This window comes from Taurulus bubalis, assembly GCF_910589615.1.
Source record: "Taurulus bubalis genome assembly, chromosome: 5".
Taxonomy (NCBI): domain Eukaryota; kingdom Metazoa; phylum Chordata; class Actinopteri; order Perciformes; family Cottidae; genus Taurulus; species Taurulus bubalis.
The window spans coordinates 15,611,599-15,632,625 of NC_136593.1; the positions used below are offsets into that span (position 1 = coordinate 15,611,599).

General features: G+C 40.9%; 3 protein-coding genes across 3 annotated transcripts; all 3 read left to right on the forward strand.

The window, feature by feature from the left end:
* Positions 1 to 473: 473 nt before the first annotated feature.
* LOC306736108 (mitochondrial intermembrane space import and assembly protein 40-B-like) lies at positions 474 to 2,190 on the forward strand (the record flags this gene model as incomplete). The annotated part of the gene is made up of 3 exons (XM_079217705.1): positions 474 to 588; positions 1,616 to 1,714; positions 1,838 to 2,190. Exons 1-3 carry the CDS (start codon positions 567 to 569, stop codon positions 2,188 to 2,190), a joined length of 474 nt encoding a protein of 157 aa, XP_079073831.1. The 5' UTR covers positions 474 to 566.
* A 2,588-nt stretch (positions 2,191 to 4,778) lies between these two features.
* On the forward strand, positions 4,779 to 14,379 carry uroc1 (urocanate hydratase 1; the record flags this gene model as incomplete). The annotated part of the gene is made up of 19 exons (XM_079217700.1): positions 4,779 to 4,904; positions 5,602 to 5,732; positions 9,727 to 9,820; positions 9,924 to 9,983; positions 10,074 to 10,202; positions 10,571 to 10,632; positions 10,738 to 10,804; positions 11,138 to 11,281; positions 11,386 to 11,474; positions 11,759 to 11,821; positions 11,946 to 12,125; positions 12,227 to 12,324; positions 12,430 to 12,502; positions 12,653 to 12,842; positions 12,943 to 13,041; positions 13,156 to 13,255; positions 13,548 to 13,629; positions 13,746 to 13,845; positions 13,943 to 14,379. 19 exons carry the CDS (start codon positions 4,779 to 4,781, stop codon positions 14,081 to 14,083), a joined length of 2,028 nt encoding a protein of 675 aa, XP_079073826.1. The 3' UTR covers positions 14,084 to 14,379.
* A 1,624-nt stretch (positions 14,380 to 16,003) lies between these two features.
* LOC306736107 (MAP kinase-activated protein kinase 2-like) lies at positions 16,004 to 20,679 on the forward strand. Its single transcript, XM_079217704.1, has 10 exons — positions 16,004 to 16,287; positions 17,478 to 17,617; positions 18,741 to 18,805; positions 18,897 to 18,976; positions 19,071 to 19,197; positions 19,417 to 19,492; positions 19,598 to 19,722; positions 19,975 to 20,060; positions 20,153 to 20,233; positions 20,336 to 20,679. Exons 1-10 carry the CDS (start codon positions 16,036 to 16,038, stop codon positions 20,561 to 20,563), a joined length of 1,260 nt encoding a protein of 419 aa, XP_079073830.1. The 5' UTR covers positions 16,004 to 16,035; the 3' UTR covers positions 20,564 to 20,679.
* Positions 20,680 to 21,027: the final 348 nt, after the last annotated feature.

Below are 21,027 nucleotides of genomic sequence, written 5' to 3' on the forward strand. Positions count from 1 at the left end.
TGAAAACATTTAATTTATTATACAAGTTTATATAATTATTGAACAGGTAGTATTTTTTGCAGGGTTATTGTAAGTAAGTCGGTTTATTAAAGTGTGAAATCCCAAGTATCACAGTAGTGCACATACAAATAAATAGACTGTAACTAATAGGAAGGAGGACCCATTTCCTTCTAGATATCACATTAATCCTCCTTTCCTGGTTGTCATTTCTTGTCACAAGGTTGATGTATTGTATTTTTACTGAGGTATAGAATAGAAATAAAATCATATCAGAAAGTTAGAGGGGAAAAAGCTTGCTTGTGAGAAATTCCAAGAATTTGCATGTCACATGATAAACCGTTGGGGGCAGCAAAGCGCCACAGAACGTCTGCGCTACCGGAAATAGAAAAGAAGACGAAGACGAAGAAGAAGACTCCATGGTTATAAAACAAGCTAGCTGATTCTGGACTTAAACTTGTGCCATTTTAATGTGTGGTGTTACCTGTCAGAAAAAAAGTATTTTTCCTTTAAGCTGTTGCTGCTGTCATTTTGAAAAAGAGGAATTATTTCCGTCGCAGCGTGAAGAAATGAGCTCGTTCCGAGAGGAAGGTAACCACAATGTGCTAGCCGGCTAACCCTGGAGTTGAGTTTAGTCTGAATGAGAAAAAGATTTCGGTGTATTATCCAGTTTTACCCTCTTGTTATAATGACAACTAGGACTGTTAACATCTGTACCTGACCCATCGTGAGTGAACTGGAAGTGGACTGTTAGGTTTCTTACAACGACTCCTCACACACTGATGTGTTTCAGTCACCTTGAGTCCTTTCCTTACACATTGTCCTTGTCATCACTAAACGTCAAGGTTTTCATCTTAAACACATCTGGTCATGTGTCGGTGGATATCTGGTCCAGTGGTGGAAAGCAATTCACTACATTTGCTCAAGTACTCTATTAAAGTACGATTTTAAAGTACATGCTGCTTTATATTTATATGTATACTGCTTGTACTTATTACATCATTGTCATCATGCATTTGACAACTTTAGTTATGTAAAGGATCCCTCGTACTTCTTTCATCACTGAACTGATCATATTCACCAGGCCACAATCACAGACACAACCTGTTCATGTATATCAAATATGTCTTATTTTGTTTAGTGCCATGACTATTACCACAATATATTGATTTGTTAATTATATTTTGGATATATATTTTTAGTCACATTGTTCCTGACCAAAAAGGGGAATCAAATGGCTTGTTCTGTCCAACAAACAAACTAAACCCAAAGATGTTACATTAAAACGGCAGCAAATCTTCACATTTGAAAAGGTGGGAACATCAAATTTCTTTCTGATGACCAATAGATTAATTAACTAAAGAGTTCACTGATTTCAGCATGAAACGCCATACCATACCATGCCTGATGTATCTGCCAGGCTCGAGTGAGGAACGTGCAGTACACTGTTCAAATGGCGATTGCAACATTTTAACCTCTTTTTACTTTTTTAATCTCAGAATCTAAAATTAAATTGAGGGCGTAGATGTCAGTTAGCCAGCCTTTAGCTTGTATATGGTGCAGCAGTTCATATCGCTGACCGTTTGTTTGGGTTGTCCTTTGACATTTTTCCCAACAGGTAAAGACCGAATTATCTTTGTCACCAAAGAGGATCATGCCATACCTAGCAGTGCGGAGCTCATAGAGGAAGATCCTAATGACCCAGATGAGGAAGGAGGTGAGAAACCATAAAACTAACAATATAATCCTGTCATCAGACTTATTTGTAGCTCGGGTTAAGTTTGAAAAATACAAAATTACAACCAGTGTATTCATTTAAACCTCTCGTCTTTCATCCTAGGTCTGATTCTCCCCAGTGGGGATATAAACTGGAACTGCCCCTGTCTAGGTGGGATGGCCAGTGGACCCTGTGGGACAGAATTTAAGGATGCCTTCTCCTGTTTCCACTACAGTAAGGAGGAGATGAAGGGTTCTGAATGCCTGGAGCAGTTCAGGGCTATGCAGGAGTGTATTCAGCGCTACCCGGAGCTCTATCCACAAGAAGCTGAGAAGGTACAAGAACAATCTTCAGAAACAAAGCAGACCTCACAAGACTCTGCATCTGCAGAGACGTCAGGTGCAAACTCAACATCTGCCACCAAGCAAGACTCTGATACTACACAACGCAGCACAGAGGGCTCAGTGGAAAGTTAATGATGAGCCTTGATGGCAACGTGAGCCAAAAGGCTTTAAAGGTGCTGAATACCAAATTCAGAGCATAAATATGATTGAGGGATTGCATTCACAAGGCTCTCAACATGATAATAGCTGAGCCGGTCGCGAGCAGCTAACAGTGGTAACGGAAGGTAGGCACTACACTTCCGACTTTAGTCGGAACAACGTTATCAGCTGCGTCCGCCGTAATAGCTCCTATTTCAACACACACCGAGGGAGTGACATAATGCTCTGCTCAGGGGGACATTACTCCACTATATATCTTTACATTGCAAATAGTTGTTTGCTGCTATATTAATGCTCTAAATTTGGAATGTAGCACCTTTTTTAAAGTCCAAGTGAAATCACAGTCATCGCTTTATGTTGTCAAAAAATAACATGTTTTACACGTTTACTGTTGATAGTTTTTTGTTTGAGAAATAGTAGAAATGCTAATTTTGCTTCGTGCCTGAGAGGTGCGTCCGTGTCTGTGTTTGATTACCAGCAGATTGCAGCAGGTTAGTGGGCCAGAAGGGAAGACAAAGAAAACTAGAGACCATCTTATGATGGGATCACGTCAGCCAAATCCGGCCAGGCGCGTAAATTTAAACGCACTAGGTCCATCTTCAAACTTGACTTTTTTTGGCTCAATCCCAATGTCCAAACTCAGATTCTTAAGATTTTAAAGTGCTTTCCTGCAAAGTCCTTAGGACTGGCCTACTGTCAAATGTTCTAGTGTTTGAGAGCTCACTCACTTATTCACACTTTCCATAAGTCTACATTTCTCCCGTGGAACTTCAGAGGTTTAAAAACAAGAAAGAGGCCGGCAAATGGCTGTTCAGCCTGGGTTATTACATTTACACAAAAATATAATAGATTGTTTGACAATTACCTCATCTCGCAAGGCAAGGAAGAGCCTGAAGGACATTCAAATCAGACAGTGAACTATTTAAAATAAATCCCCACAATTATACACAATATGTTGTGGAGTTATGAAGGTAATGAGATATGTCGCCGTTGAGCGCTTTCCCGTTTGTATTTACACCATTTCAACCCCTTGCAGCCTCTCGTTTACCAGGTGATGTCCGTTAAGTCCCTGAGGGTTCATGGTTTAGCTTTAAGGCCTTTGGAAGACATTGGGATTGGGCCTTCGATCAACTACACATCTGTAAAGTTTCGTGACTGAATCTTGCACGGTTGCAACACTATCTCAGTCACAAAATCTGTCCTAAGACACAAACAACAACAGCGTTGTTTATTTGTGGCTGGTATCAAACCTGCACTGTAATTTCAAGCCATTTGCCGACCGTGTTTTGCTAGCATTAAGGCAACATCTGAACTGACCAAAGGGGTATTTGTAGGTAAATGTGTTAAACAAAAAAAAAAAAAAATATATATATATATACATACACCATGATATGTATATATAGATATGATACATTTCATGTGATTTACACAGTAGATATACAGTATGTGCTTCAGCAGACAAAAAACATGACGTTCAGTTGAACATTCATTCTATTTATTTAAGATGGGCTTATACTTTTGTAAATCAATGCTGTCAATGAATGAGTGTTTAAATTCAAGTGGGCAAAATTAGATTAAAGAATCTAATTCAATCATGAGCCTTGACGATATGCTGAGTATACACCTCCAGTGTATTTCTTTTCTCCTGACATTGCAACAATGACCTTTTTCTGAACTTCCCATCTTCCAAGTCTGCTCTGTCATAAAGACCAAATGTTTTAACGCATGCAGCTATAACAGAGGGTAACTTTGAGTTGACTATAAAAGAGATGCACAAGAAACTTCCTTTTGAATTATAGTTTCAATTTATTCCTTCAGAATTAAGAAAATACTCCAAAGCATCTCCAAATACATTGTTTGCTCTCCACCAGTGACTTGAATCAGCAAAGATCAAGAAGTGTAGGGAATAAATAATTAAGTAAATATAATTAGCCCCTCTGTCGCTTTGTTTGTACTTTCCAACCTCTCAGGCACAGAATATTGACTATGTTAGCTTTCTGAAAAGTTAGAATGAGGACGCAAGCTATTATACTTTCTGAGAGGATCTTTTTCTGGAACGCATTTCCCTTTTTCTTTACAATTACATTATTAGGCTAAAAATTAACCCACTAGACCTCAACAAAAGTTTATCATTGAGCTGTAAATGTGCATTTTTACATGAGATGTGATCAGTTAAAAATGGGTGTATCTTTGGGAATTAACATAATTCTATTTAACAGTTGTTGACCTGTCCAAAGGTTCTGAAATGCACTCCAGCATCAGGGGTCAGAGGCCGGTGACAGTGTTTGTCCACTGAAGCATGTGCCACTTCAAACTCCCTCAGCGATCAATAATTACCAAACACAGCTTTTTTATCTGGCCTGCACCATTGGTGGATTGCGAAGGGCAAAGACGACCGAAAAGCCAATGAGACATCGCCTTCAAATCTTCTCCTGAAAGTACACCATCTTTGTCCCCATAGTGGACGGTTTGCAGTGAGGGTGAAAGCAGCCTGAAAATCTTCAGCGTGAACGCCGTGTTCAGGTTTTTGCTCAAGCGTGTGACAGAAAATCTCAGCCAGGATGTCTTCTTTAAAAGAGATATGCAGAGGTTTACCGCTGGATCCCTTGCCTCTGAATCCGGGAAGAGACCCCAATGTGCCACATGCACCTATGCGGACCCCGAACCTTACAGCGGAGGAGGAGCGGGTGAGTCGATATGCAAACAATGTCTGACCAGAGGACACTCAATAGTTTGTATTTTAATCAGGAGTCCGAGTACATTTTATGACATTTATACCCCTTAAATACAGGTGCAACTAATTTGTGAAATAATGGCTGAATTCCATTTTATGCACACCTAAATGAAACTGAGGTGTCATGAATAGGTACTCCTATACTTTTCCCAATATATAATATATATTATTCTGTAAAAAAATAAATAAAGTAAAGACATCATATATCTAATGGTCTGGAACACTGTTGATGGACCATCTTGGCTGCAGTTAAAGCTGTCAAACAGCCACCAGAAGGAAAACGTAGACAACCTTTAAACATGAAGCAATGTGTAAGTGAGCTAAAGGAGGTTACGGCTCACTGTCAATTGCTTTACTATAAATGTATCTGTGTGGAAGCACAATTTCTTTGTATGCCGTGCTTTGTACTGACTTATTGCCTCATCAATGTTGTCTCACAAACCGCCCCAAAAAATTGATTATTCTCTAAGGTCCTCAACTGATTGGCCAAACTCAGAGCAACGGCTTCAGTCAATAATTAAAAGAGACTCAGTGATTGCTCTGCCTGTTATCTTAAAGGCGTAAAGGATCTGCTCATCCATCTGACTGTACTGATACACTGATTTGCAGTGTGTGTTCACTAATCGAGTGTAAATGCCTCTTCCCTCTAGCTGGCGCTGAGAAATGCATTGCGTTATTTCCCTCCATCCCACCACGCAACACTTGCAACCGAATTTGCTCAAGAGCTGCGGCAGTATGGACACATCTACATGTACCGCTTCTGCCCCGCGTTACGCATGAGGTGACCCAATATTCGAGTGTCACATGAATCTGATATGTGTTTTCTGGTATTCCTTTCTATTTTTTTTGTATCTTTTGATATAATTATATTGACAATAAAAATAAATATACTTAGGAAGAATATTTGACATGTGAACAGTAGACTTTATTATCAGAGTTGACGGTAACTGTAAATGAAAGATGAGTTTAGTGATTTGTTCAATGAAAATAATTGATAGAACAAAACTAGAGCACAGATACTGAAATGTCTTTTCACTGCTTGTATATCTGTTAAAGGGCTTTCAATGACAATGTTGCTGCGTCAGCTTTTCGCCAAACCTTTTGCATTTACACAATGATTTGCTGCTACAGATTTACTGGTCTGGTATGACCAGGAGGGTAATGTTTGCTAGCTCGAGAGGGACATTGCTGTATAACCAGCCCAGGCTGACCTTGTGACTTTAGATGAACATTTTAATGGGTGTAGCTGAAAACAAGAAGTAAACACACCATATCTTCACTAGACATAAATGCAAGTCAATGTGTCATCTTGGATATAAAACTTGCGGCCACAGTGGCTTCGGTTGAGAAAAAGTTAGTCTTGCTTGTAAGGCAAGGCAAGTTTATTTGTATAGCACATTTCAACAACAAGGCGATTCAAAGTGCTTCACATAAAACCATTAAAAGCATCAAAACATAATGCAGATTTAAAAACAGTTAAGAAAACATTAAAACAGTCAAAAAACAAAATAAAAGTAGAAAAAGCAACTTAAAAAATAAAAGTTGAATAAAAGTTGCAGTGCAGTTTAAGAAATAAAATGCAGTAGTGAGATGCAGTAATTGAATCTGGTTCAGTTAAAGGCAGCAGCAAACAGAAAAGTCTTCAATGTGGACTTAAAGGAGCTGAGGGTCTCAGCAGACCTGCAGCTTTCAGCGACCTTGTTCTTGACCTTGTAGTTCTGACTCTTGGAACAGAAAGTAGACCCGTCCCAGATGACCTGAGGGGCCGGGATGGTTCATAAGGTAGCAGCAGATCACAAACATACTTAGGCCCTAAACCATTCAGTGCTTTATAAACCAGCAGCAGGATTTTAAAGTCAATTCTTTGTTTGACAGGGAGCCAGTGCAAAGACCTCAAAACTGGAGTGATGTGATCCACTTTCCTGGTCTTAGTGAGGACTCGAGCTGCAGCGTTCTGAATCAGCTGCAGCTTTCTGATTGACTTTTTACAGAGGCCTGTGAACACACCGTTACAGTAGTCAAGTCTACTGAAGATAAATGCATGGACAAGTTTCTCCAGATCCTGTTGAGACATAAGTCCTCTAACCCTTGATATATTCTTCAGGTGATAGTAGGCTGATTTTGTAATTGTCTTGATATGGCTGTTCAGGTTGAGGTCTGAATCCATAACTACACCTAGATTTCTGGCTTGGTTTGAGGTTTTTATCATTAGTGATTGAAGCTGAGCGCTGACTTTCAATCGTTCGTCCTTGGGACCAAAAATAATTACTTCTCTTTTATCTTGATTTAATTGAAGAAAATTCTGGCACATCCAGCTATTGATTTCTTCAATGCATTTAGCCAGCCCTTGTATGGGACTATAGTCCCCTGGTGATATAGTTATGTAGAGTTGTGTGTCATCTGCATAATTATGATAACACACTTTGTTGTTTTTCATAATCTGAGCCAGTGGAAGCATGTAGATGTTGAACAGAAGAGGCCCCAGTATTGAACCTTGGGGAACACCACATGTCATCCTAGTCAGCTCTGATGTGTAATTAACTACCGACACAAAGTATTGTCGGCCCTTCAAGTAGGATTCAAACCAGTTAAGTGCTGCGCCAGAGAGTCCTACCCAGACTTTCAGTCTGTCTAGTAAAATGTCATGATCAACCGTGTCGAATGCAGCACTGAGATCCAGTAATACTAAGACTGAGATTCTGCCACTGTCTGTGTTTAAGTGGATGTCGTTGAAAACCTTAACAAGAGCAGTTTCAGTACTGTGGTGCTGACGAAAGCCGGACTGGAAGACATCGAAACAGTTATTTTCGGCCAAGAAGTTGTTCAGCTGTTGAAAAACCGCTTTTTCCATTATTTTACTTAAGAATGGGAGGTTTGATATTGGTCTATAGTTTTCAATATTTCGGGGTCTAAACTAGCCTTCTTTAGAAGTGGTTTAATAACTGCAGTTTTTAGGGCTTGTGGGAAGACACCTGAGAGAAGGGATGTGTTTACAATTCGTAAAAGATCAGCGGTCATGCAGTGTGAAATATTTTTGAAAAAGTGTGTTGGTAGAATATCCAAGCAGCAGGAGGATGTGTTCAGATGTTGTGTAATGTCTTCTAGGCTTCTTTGGTTAATTGAGGGAAATTGTTCATGATATTTGAATGGATGCTATTTAAAGATGGGGACAACACATATCCTGTGGTTGGTGTGGAGCCAGCGACTGTTTGTCTAATTTTCTGAATTTTATCAGCAAAATAGGAGGCAAATTGATTGCATGCCCAGGTGGATTGGAGCGTATGAGTTACCGACACCGGAGGGTTTGTTAGCCTGTCCACGGTAGCAAATAAGGCGCGTGTATTGTTTTTGTTTTTGGTTATGATGTCAGAGAAGAAGGCCTGTCTTGCATTTCTAAGTTCCAAATTATAATTGTGAAGTCTCTCTTTATAGATACCACAGTGAACCTGGAGATTAGTTTTTCGCCACCTGCGTTCAGCTTTCCGACACTCTCTTTTCTCTATTCTGACCAGTGTGGCATTTCTCCAAGGGGATCTTTTCTTACCCGAGACAACCTTCACCTTAATGGGTGCAATGGCGTCAATAACATTTTTAACTTTAGAATTGAAGCCATCCACAAGCTCATTGACTGAGATGCAAGAGAGGCCTGGTGTGGAGCAGAACTTCTGAATAAATAGTTCACTGGTGTTTTCAGTGATGTAACGCTTTGTCACAACCTTGGTTTGGACATTTGTGTGCAGGGAGATTGCACTCTCAAAGAAAACACAGGAATGATCAGAGAGTGCAACATCCGTCACAGCAACCTTGGAAATGTCCAGACCTTTGGTGATGATTAGGTCTAGAGTGTGCCCCTTGTTGTGGGTGGGACCTGTTACATGCTGAGTCAGATCATAGTTATCAAGGACACCACATAGCTCTATAGACCCTCTGTCCTGGGGATTATCAACATGGATATTAAAATCACCAACAATGACAACACAATCAAAATCAATACAGATTATAGACAGCAATTCAGTAAACTCATCAAAGAAGGTTGCACAGTATGTAGGTGGTCTGTAAATGTTGAGGAATAAAACTGGCGTGGAATTGAGAGCCACATATTCAAAGGAAGTAAAATGACGAAAAGACATTTACTTGCATTGAAGAGACTCATTATATAAAATAGCAACTCCACCTCCTTTCTAATGCACTCTTGTTTCACTCATGAAACTGAAGTTGGGAGGTGTTGCTTCAATAAGAACAGCTGCACTGTTATCTTGGTCTAACCAAGTTTTGGTTAAAAACAAAAAATCAAGTTTGTGCCTAATAATGAAATCATTGATTAAAAATGTTTTTCCTGACAGAGACCTGACATTTAATAAAGCTAAGTTTAATTCGTTTAAAACTATATTTGCCCTATTTCTTTGGACAGGCTGACGAGGAATGAATGTTAAATTGGATAAATTTGCAGATTTACTAATGTTTCTTCGCAGCCTCACCTTTCCTTTTCGATAAGTCAGGACAGGAATTAAGAAGGCTAACTTCTTACAGGGCCCCGACTGTTCCTGGAGATAATCAGTGGTGTCATTAACCTTGTAGTCCGGACCCAAAAGATAGAGTAGGGTAGGGGAGATAGAGGATGGTTGTGGAGGCGGGGGAGGGGCACGGCGCTTTAACTTCGGTGTTTGTGTCAAAGCACTTAGAACCAGTGACGGAGGTCTAGCTGGAGGGATTTCAGCACGGGAAGTAGATGTACTGTCTAGTCTCGTTCCTCAACAACAGTGATGTCTCCTCAGAGCGTATCCCATAGATCAGTACCCGTGCCGCACACGTCAAGCTGCCGCCATAATGCTCATGATCATGAACAACCTGGACCCAGCAGTTGCTCAGGTGAGCCTCAGACACAGCTTGTATTCTCTTAGTGACAAAGTGTGGAAAGACTTTTGTTTAACTCACTGTCTCGATGTCGGCTTCCTCTTTCTCTTTCCTTCAGTTCCCCCAGGAGCTTGTCACCTACGGAGGGAACGGACAGGTGTTCAGTAACTGGGCCCAGGTCAGCCTTGAGTTAGCTTGTGTTCAGAAACAATGTATAGAGTCTAAATGGATATATACATATTAATGACTTGTGTGTGTCTGGGAGCAGTTTTGCCTGGTGATGCATTACCTGAGCGAGATGACAGAGGAACAGACGCTGGTCATGTACAGCGGTCATCCCATGGGCCTGTTCCCCAGCCTGCCCTCCTCCCCTCGCGCCATCATCACCAACGGCATGGTAACTGCCAAACACACATCTTGCAGAATCGATAACTTCTTTTAAATCCCTTCTTAAAACCCATTTTTATAGAATTGCTTTTAAGTGATGTCGTCCTTTTTATATCTTTTGATGCAATTCTTTGGTTCTCCTGTTTTTGTTTGTTTATATATTTGGTTTCTATTCCAGTTGCTCTTTTTGGTTATTTGTTTGGTTTTGTTGTATTTTGTTTACCGGTATTGACATTTTGTATGACTATGCTTTGCTTCTCTGTAGAGCACTTTGTAATCTTTGTTTTTAAAGGTGCTATATAAATAAAGTTGTTTTATTATTATTATTATTATCTGATTAAACTTTCAGCTCCTCTCTCTGGTTTTTGTATCCCCCAGGTTATTCCAAATTACTCATCTAGAAATCAGTATGAAAAGATGTTTGCTCTCGGTGTATCAATGTAAGTTTTAAAGGTGCTTTTCAGGGAGAAAATTTTGCTGAATTAAACCTCATGTGGGTCCAGATGTCTTGATGTAATCTTTGTTCTTTTGTTTATTGTTTTTAGGTACGGTCAGATGACAGCAGGTAGCTACTGCTACATTGGACCTCAAGGGATTGTTCATGGCACTCTGGTTTGTGAATTTATTAAGAAAAGATGAGCGCACAACACTCCAAAATACTTTAAGTGGTTCCCAAACTGAGGGTCAAAGAGATTGTAAGATTAGTGTGTAAGAGAGATTCTTTCACACAAAAATATACTTAAGATAAAATAATCCTTTATTAGTCCCGCAGTGGGGTAACGTGCACACAAGAGACACATAGTAAAACAATATAAATAAACTGTAAAGAATCCACAATAGCAATATTGTTTTTATATATATTTATACAGACAAAGGTATAAAAAAAATAAAATGCTGCTTGAACCCATTATTAGTTATATTTTCTATTTCTGTTTTTTTGTGTAGCTGACTGTGCTGAATGCCGGCCGGAGGTACCTGGGCTCTGATGACATGAGGGGGCGTGTCTTTGTCACCTCCGGCCTGGGGGGCATGAGTGGAGCTCAGGCTAAAGCTGCCGTCATTGCCGGTTGTATCGGCGTGATTGCAGAGGTCGGTTGATGTCCAGTTGATCCCCATAAACACTCACTGCTGGCTGAGCGAGAATGAAGAAAGTCCTGTGTGTCAATGTGACTGTGAATTTGATTTCTATGTAGGTGGATGAAACTCCTCTTAGAAAGAGATTTGAGCAGGGCTGGCTGATGGAGGTCACCAGTAGCTTGGATCACTGCATTAAACGCATCAGGTAACAAGTCATTCTGCAAATCATCTTTATTTGAAAAGTAACTAGTAACTAAGTATGTCAAAGGAATGTTGTGGAGTAAAAAGTACAATAGTTCCCCTGAAATGTAGAAGAGTGGAAGTACAAAGTTACATGAAATCTCAGTACTCCAGTATAGTACAATAATCTACAGTTTCCACTAAGTACAGTACTTGAATAAACCTACTGTCTCAGTCTATTGCTATGTGCACCTTGCTGTGCTGCACAGAAGGTAAGATGTATATCATAATGTGCATTTTTTTTTCCAGAGAGGCCAAGAGCTCCAAGACCCCCCTCAGTGTTGGTTTCCATGGCAACATTGTAGACTTGTGGTGAGTGAGAGGTGAAAACCTTCGGCTGCCGAGACGCGGTTCAGGTCTGCAGCTGCAGTGAAAGACATACCGTTTGTGACACGCTCTTGACATCTCTGTCCTAACTTTCTATCTTTCTGACCAGGGAGCGGCTGCTTTTGGAGTATGAGAGGACAGGGGACCTCCTAGTGGATCTGGGTTCAGACCAGACCTCCCTCCACAACCCCTATAACGGAGGATACTACCCAGTACAGCTCAGCTTCCAGCAGGCCAATCAGCTCATGTCGACCGATTCTAACCGTTTCCTAACCATGGTCCAAGAAAGGTAATCTATTTTAAATCACACTGATGGATTTTTCTACGGTAAACCTTCTGCAATAAATGAGTCTATTGAGTTGAAATAATGTGTTTTATATGTGATCACAGCCTCCGCAGACACATTAAGGCCATCAACAAGCTGTCTGATGCTGGTATGTTCTTCTGGGACTACGGCAACGCGTTCCTACTGGAGGCCAAGAGAGCCGGTCAGTAATTTGACACTTATACAAACTCACTCACTCAATATATAATGCTTATCATTCAGTACATGTCAGACCTATAGAGAGGCTTGTGTTTCTTGTTTTTTATAGGAGCCGAGGTAGAAAAGGTTGGCGGAGGGGAAACAGAATTCCGTTACCCTTCTTATGTCCAGCACATTATGGGGTGAGACATTTATTCAATCTGGCATTGATCATGTAATAGAACAGTAGAAAATGTGTAAGTCTAGAAAAAGCCATGACTGTGAATTGTGATCAGAGCTTTTCCTCTTGCTCTTAATAGTTTTTAATGACTCACCTTCCACCTCGGCCGCAGGGACATTTTCTCTCTGGGGTTTGGCCCATTTCGCTGGGTGTGCACATCTGGCGACCCCAAAGATCTTGCTACAACGGATGATATCGCTGCTACTGTCCTGGAGGAAATTAGTGCCAATGTGACTGATCCCATCAGACAGCAGTACAATGATAACATCCGCTGGATCAGAGAGGCTGGAAAACACAAAATGGTGAGTAACTTTCTGGGCAACCAATGCCAGTCATTCAATAAAAATGAAAATCTGACGAAAAGATATGCATCTGCAATGACAGGATTTCCTCTTTGTTTAGGTTGTGGGATCTCAAGCCAGAATCCTCTACTCTGACCAGAAGGGAAGAGTCTGCATTGCTTTGGCTATCAACCAGGCTATTGCTGATGGACGAGTTACAGTAAGGGGATACATTGTCAGCTAAATAAATCAGTTCATGTTTACTACAGTCTGCATAATAATAGTAATACAAAGTTTTCACTGAAGTCTCATCAATGTTCTTTTTGTTGTTCAGGCTCCTGTGGTCATTAGCAGAGACCATCATGATGTTAGTGGCACAGACAGCCCCTTCAGAGAAACCTCCAATGTGTATGACGGATCTGCCTTCTGTGCAGGTATGTGGTGGGTTGGAAACCAGTGGCTCAGATGTTACACAGGACAAAAACACTGTAGCGTGCATCATTCATAGTCAGTTTTATCCTTTGCTCTGTGGGCAATGAAACTTGACTTGAAAGTGGACGCAATGCCAACATTGTGACAGACGATCAAAATGAGAGAGCGTCACTACAGTCCACACAGATTTTGTTCCTACCACGAACGTAAAAATGCACTCTTCATTCATATAAACCAGTAAAACTGCAAAAATCGTTTTAGAAATTCAGAGCTCACAATGTCTCCCCCTTACAGACATGGCGGTCCAGAACTTTGTTGGTGATGCATTCAGGGGCGCCACATGGGTAGCCCTGCACAACGGTGGTGGGGTTGGCTGGTAAGTCTGTCTGGTCATCCAGTAAGCAGTAATATGTTTAAAAGTGTTTTACTCATCAATACTTACCTGTCACCAAATCAGTGTGTTTATTACTGTATCTATTGTCTCACCTACAGGGGCGAGGTAATGAATGGAGGGTTTGGGTTGCTATTGGACGGCTCGGAGGAGGCATCAAAGCGTGCCAGACTGGTGCTCAACTGGGACGTCTCCAATGGGGTGGGAGTGCTGAGAGGAGAGCAGCATGATGGATTCCAGCCTCACTTTTTGTTTACAATGTGCTCTAATGGCTCCAATCTGTTTCTGTGTGCTGCAGGTGGCTCGTCGGTGCTGGTCTGGAAACTCAAACGCGTATGAGACCATCCAGCACACCATGGAGGAGAATGGGCAGTTGCGTGTCACGATGCCCTTTCCTGTGCAGGATGAGTGCGTGCTGGACCGTGCCCTGCAGGGCTAGCCAACATTTTAGCGCAGGTTAGCAACAGCCAGCTACATATAGCAACACAGCAAGGACACCTGAAGCTGTCATCCCTTCAGTTGGGGCTTATCCAGCTGGGGAAATGATACACTGCAGACTTTCAGTACTAGTTAAGGAAACACTGGCAATGTTGTGACATACATTATTTGCAATGAATACACAACATGCAAAGTAGAGTACAACATTGTGATAGGCTGTATATTCTTTATTTTTTGTGTGCTGAAAATTAAACTACAAGTATGTATACATGATAACGCCATGATACAGTCATTTGTATGTCAGTAATCTACTCAATTGTTTGTCCAAAAATGTCAATGACATAAATAAGTTTATGTTGTGAAAAAGGGAAAATAAATCAATCAGAATGTGAAAGCAATCTTTTGTCACAGCTACCTGGTTTGTTTGTTTCTTTTCCGCTTTGACAACCTCTTCAGCCAAGTTTTCAGTGCTGAAAAAAGGAACATGCTATTAATCAACCAGAAACCGATCACTGACAGTCTGTTAATGCGTGCTAATTATTGGATGCCTGGTGTAGCCTCCGGAAGAACTCAGTTCAACAACTTCTCTCGTTCTCTATATTTATTTACAAAATGATCACAAGCAAAGTAGTCAGCGCTGCAATTGCAAAAGCAGTGAGTGGTACAGCCAACACGCAGGTTGGGTCAAGAACAACTGCCCCACAAACGGAAGTGGGGCCTTTCATACACAGGTTATCGTCACAGGTTCGTCTCGCCTCGTCCTAACATCTGATTCGCTCTATCCTGTCAAGAGGAGGAGAATCCCGTGTTCTCATCTTTTCTCACAAGACTAGACCGTGCAACGACCCGTCTGCTTCCCTAATGTCAATATACTGATAAACAGTTGTGAGTGTTGAAGTGCGCAGGCGTGTGACTGACTTCCCTTGAGAACTGGACCTTTCATAGACACAACCAACTCCAGCTGCATAGCTGTGTTATACTGACCTCGCTAACCTGAACTTTAATATTCATGAAGAGTAATGGAGAATATCTGCAGAATATAAGGATTTATATTATCAAGTCGCTCAGTATTTCCTCTGCTGTCACAACCTGGCTAAAAACATTTAAAGAGGAGAGACCATGTCCTACATAATGCAATAATTTCAATTAATTACATGAAGTACAAATAAGGCGAGACTGTAAGGCTAACTGTAGACTGTATATCCGTGTGTGGTATATCCGTGTGTGGAAGAAGAAAAGCACAGCCAACTATAAAAGACAAACAAAAACAGGGCCAACCCCTACGTCATCTCGATTGCTCAGTTAATAACTTTACTGACCATCTGTGTGATTCAGCGTCAATAAGGGAGTGAGGACACTACAGCTTGGGGGATTCCACAAAAACATTATGAAAGGTACACAACGATACTCTCTGACGGAGGCCCATGTACATAATAAATACATACATCGCTGGTCATGGCTTTGAGTCCTTTCTGTCTCACTGGTACCCTGCCGTGCGTCTTTACGCGTGGTTGTTCCTTTAAGAAAACGCGTTCTCGGCGCTCCGCGCTGACGTAAGGGAGTTGGAGAGATTCAGAGAACCCTGCAGGGAGAAGACGCAGATAACCGGGATGAGGACCAGGCAGGGGCACCGATTTGGGAAGCTTGTTTTCTATCTCTCAGTCGTTTAGTGTGCTGCACTATATCGTATCAAATTACATCCAGATCAGTTGTAATCTTTAGAACTTCTCTACGCCGGTATAACGGCGTGGCTCCAGACCGCCGCCCTTTTTTTTTGTTACAAGGAGGTTTTCTAGATTACCTCAGTTTGTTCGTGCAGTGGCAAAAGTGGCGAGATGTTCTGTCGGGCAGCACGAAAGTCCTGTGGACGTACGCGAATGAACTAGGATGACACCGGATACTTCTTGTTGCAGACACTGATGACATTTACTCTTCTGCTTTCACACAACAAAAATGCATCATAACCAGGAGGAACAGTCGGTAAATGCAATCACTGCGCAGCACGGGACAGGGCACCTCAGTGACTCCAACAGCCCGGGCAGCAGCCCCACTGACCTCCAGCCGCCTGCTTACTCCAAACTGGACTTCAGGAGGCATGCAGTGACAGATGACTATAAGATCACAGCTCAGGTTCTTGGCCTGGGCATCAATGGCAAAGTGCTGGAATGTTATTGCAAGAAAACGGGACAGAAGTGTGCCCTCAAGGTGTGTGTTTCTCTGCTTCTTAACCCTATCTGTGTGAGCTGAGTTCTCTGGAGGCTGCTGTCAGAGGGAAAGAGGGCAGCCATCCATTATTCATGTGTTCGATCTCCACCATGTTACAGTGTCTTATACTGGAAATGTGTTTTTTCTACTTAATGTAAGGTTTAAGGTCTAGTGAGGATTTTTTAATTTGTATGATTAGTTATCTGATGTGACGCAGATGAAACATGAATTCAACCATGGGTGGATGAAGCAAGTATCTGCAAATGCACTTCCTGAGCTACCCAGACAGTGGACGTGTCTGTCAGACAGTGATGTGCTGTCTGTGATGCTCTGACACAGTTTCCACTGTGTTCTACGACTGTTGTATGGACAATGATCTCCCCTGTTAATACTTTACATAATCATCTGACATTTAAAAGATTGGATTACTCCTCTACGTAACATTTAGTATCCAGTTTATTAAATGTTTTACAGTGATTATTAAAAGCCAATTTGGGAAAAATGAGTTGTGAGAAATGCAGTGCTCTAAGTCAACCAACAGCTGGCTGTAGGGTTGCTGCAAAGCTGTAAGAAAACACAAACAGGAAGAGCAGCCCCATGAGTGTCTCTGCATGTTTTATTTGGAATGTTGTTCGTGGTAAACCAAGCTACAAGGAAATGGAAAATCTGTGGAAATAATCTTATATTCTGTGAGGGGTAAAGCTGTGATTTGTGCTTAGAGGCTTTGGAGGAAAGCCAAACACTCATATATGAGCCCCTTTCCTCCTGCAGTGCTGAAAAGTCATTGTTATGTCCACAAGGATGTAGCTGGGGTCTGCATGTCTATGAAAATAGGATATCCTCCTCCCCTGGTTGTGATATCAGAACTGCAGCACTGTGTCTTTAAAGATAAAGCACATCGCCAAATGCATTCTTACAATTCACTCTTAATGTTCTTCCCAGAAAATGTAGATTAATGGTTTTAATAGCGGCCACTAACAGTGCTGTAAACCGTGAGTGTCTTCACAACAGATCATTTGTTTCTCTGTGTCGGTTTATTGATTTCTTGACAAAGATGTCACACTAAGTATTTTACAAATACATTAGGGTTTATCTACCTTAGAGATTGTGATCTGCAAACATGCAGATACCTTTAGACAAATATGAAACGGTGGCATTTAATTTATTCATGTTTTCGTTATGTGGAGCAGATCCTGTATGATACTCCTAAAGCCAGACGGGAGGTCGAGCTGCACTGGCGAGTTTCCGGAGGTCCCCATGTCGTCCGAATACTTAGCCTGTATGAGAACATGCACCAGGGGAAGAAATGTCTCCTCATCATAATGGAGTGGTGAGCATTACCAGCACTACGTTATGTATGGTCTGCTTGATTTAGGCCTTTACAGGAAAGCTCAAATAGATTGTATGTGTTTTTTCTCTAATTGGTAGAGGTTTGCATTCATATAGGAAGAGAAACAGATTTGTGAAGTCTTACAACCAAAAGCTGCCTTATATGTGAATAATGGAACAACCACAATGATGTTCAGGCTATCTTGTATCTAGAAATGTTTGGATGGTATCTAGATCCAGCTGCGCTTAACTTCAGCACACATGTGGCATAAGAATGCGAATTAAATACATCTGTGATCACTTGGGATCAGAATATAATTATATATATTTATTATATATATATATATATTGTTTATACTTGTATTTCTTACATAACCTGCACATATAAATGTATTTGCTATATTCTTTGTGTAGTGATAACAAATATGCCCTTTTAGGTATTTTTTCCTGTCTATGTACATTACTTTCTATTGTTATTTTGTCCTACTTTTAAATAACTCTAAATAATTAAACTGAGACTAAAAGACAAAGTGTAAACTGAAGTGAGACATGACAATGCAGAGCAACAGACTCCATTTGCATCTCTGGTAAAAGTGGCTTCAGTGACTGAATGCCACTATAACCCTGTTGTGTTTTGGGCTGTGTTCACATCTGCAGTGATATATCTTTTTTAATATATATATATATATATATATATATATATATATATATATATATATATATATTTATTTATACAACCACAGCAAATGATAACACATTTTCACATCACCAGTCAGACATAATTACATCTTGGTTATATCAGGAAACATTTTCTGATGCACAGCTACATTATAAGTGCACATTGACATAAAGCTCATTTGAATCTGTAATGTCCTGAATAAAAAACGTCACAGCATTTGTTTTAAACCTTATAAGTATGAAATGAATAGTTTGTTATATTCCCTTTAAATCGTCTTCCCTACTGCTTGAGTCCTCTGGGTCTGCAGTGGCTCAGAAGACTGGACTCATCTCAACAGTAAATTGTGACTCACAATGACTTGCTTTGTTGCAGTGGAGAACTGCGTTTGTTTGCCAAGAGTCCCCTCGCTCCCCCAACTCTGATGTCTTTGTTAATCTTGTCACAGTATGGAGGGAGGGGAGCTGTTCAGTCGCATTCAGGCCAGAGGGGACCAGGCTTTTACAGAAAGAGGTGGGTTAGAGTTCAATTGAAGCAGATTTAATGTATGGGTCTCTCTACGTTGTTCTGTATGTGTTACATCTATGTCATGTCTGTCCATCAGAGGCGTCAGAGATCATGCATGACATCGGCACGGCCATAGAGTACCTCCACCACATGGACATCGCTCATAGGGATGTGAAGGTGCTGTTACTGCTATAGTCAGAAAGCATTTCTAACTTAACTACATTGTTTTGAATTTCTTATTGTTTTTTTATTCCCATGCACACACATACAGCCTGAAAACCTGCTCTATACGACCAAGGAGAGCAATACCACACTCACGCTGACTGACTTTGGCTTTGCTAAGGAGACGACACTGCTAAACTCCCTCCAAACCCCCTGTTACACTCCGTATTATGTTGGTGAGTGTTTACTGTCCAGCTGTTTGAGTTTGAGTGAAATCTGCTGCACTGTGTTTGTGCCAGTATTATAAATGTGCCATTATAGAGATATATTTTTGGTAAGTCATTCCCTCACATGTTGTCCATGTGTGTCTGCATATTTACCTGCTTTTGTGTGAATGTGCCTTTCATCCTCCCCATCATTGCGTTGGTTTTCTCTGTATCTATTTGTCCATCCAGCCCCAGAAGTGCTTGGGCCAGAGAAATATGACAAATCATGTGACATGTGGTCTCTGGGCGTAATCATGTACATTCTGTGAGTATCATGTGCGTCTGCAACGGATTGGACTTAATTAAACATATACAACTAGTTTGGTTAAAGAAAACATCAAAGTAAAAGAGCCTCTTTTTCTGTTTCTAGTCTGTGTGGGTTTCCTCCGTTCTACTCAAACACAGGTCAGGCCATCTCTCCAGGCATGAAGCAGAGGATCAGGTTGGGCCAATATGAGTTCCCCAACCCTGAGTGGGCTGACGTTTCGGAGGAAGGTCAGACTTTGGGCATACAATTCATAAATATCAAGGGAAAAATTTCAAAATGGTAATGGGGTTCTTACTTTGCATGAAAACCAGCAGAAAGTCAGGAATAAACACAGCATACAATAAATCATATCAAGCATTTTTTGCAAAACAATGTCTAAAACAAAAAATAATTTCTAAATCATTAGTTTGTGTCAATTTAATGATTTCTATAAGGGTTCATATTGCAATATTTATATTATTTAACTGTGTTTTTTTTAGCAAAACAGCTCATCATTCAGTTACTGAAGACGGACCCCAATGAGAGGATGACCATCGGCCAGTTCGTGAACCATCCCTGGATTAGTGTAAATTATCCCTTTGTCACCTCGCCTATATAACTGTATGTTTTATCCCATTTTATAAAAAAAAAAATGTGTGTGTTATTTTTATGCTGCAGCAATCAATGGTGGTCCCTCCGACCCCCCTCCACACCTCACGTGTTTTGACAGAGGACAAGGAGCTGTGGGACGATGTGAAGGTGGGACACGCTGTGTTTAGAACCGTTTATTTGCAGAATATGACCACAAGTCGGCAGTAAAGCACCAGATTTACAGCACAGAAACATCTCGTCTCCCAACAGGAGGAAATGACCAGCGCCCTGGCTACAATGCGTGTCGACTACGACCAGGTTAAGATCAAGGACCTGGACACGTCCAACAACCCTCTGCTCAATAAGAGGCGGAAGAGGCCGGTGCCTGGAGGAGCCGACAGTGGAGGAGACGATGGTAGAGGAGATGAGGTGTATAATAGCCACAAAGAAGTTACATTTTCTGAAGAGCATGGGGAAATGATTATTGCACAAAAGTAGTCTAAAACCACGAAAGCCTGAGTGAGCAGTTTTTCCACCAACATATTGCTGATTGTATTTTACTTCCCTTCTTTGTATCACTGCACTCAGTCTAATCATGTCACCACTCTTCACATTAAAACTACATTGTTTTTTATGTTTCAACATGTTGTGGTTCTTGTGGATAGGAAACTGTATTTGACACAAATAATTATAAAACCTCTTTGGAGACTGTTGTTATTATTATAATAGTTGAGTACAGAGATTTTGCATCAGAGTGAAAATTGGTTATTCTTGCTGTAAACAAAGAAGGACTGTATGTGGAAGTCCAAAAGTATATTTAGAAGGCAAGATTCCATCCAACTATAAATAGTCCTCTCGTGGACTAGTTTTGTGAGTATTGTAACATGTGCATTCAAGGAGCATTTCAACATTGGCAGGTCAAGGTGATAACATGTATAATCTATCAACCTCACCAGACATTT

Excerpts from the sequence above, each read along its gene's own strand:
- LOC306736107 (XM_079217704.1), top strand. The coding sequence starts at position 16,036 with ATGCATCATAACCAGGAGGAACAGTCGGTAAATGCAATCACTGCGCAG. Across the intron at positions 18,806-18,896 it reads CCAGGCTTTTACAGAAAGAG|AGGCGTCAGAGATCATGCAT; the intron begins GTGGGTTAGAGT and ends TCTGTCCATCAG. Across the intron at positions 19,493-19,597 it reads GGCGTAATCATGTACATTCT|TCTGTGTGGGTTTCCTCCGT; the intron begins GTGAGTATCATG and ends TTCTGTTTCTAG.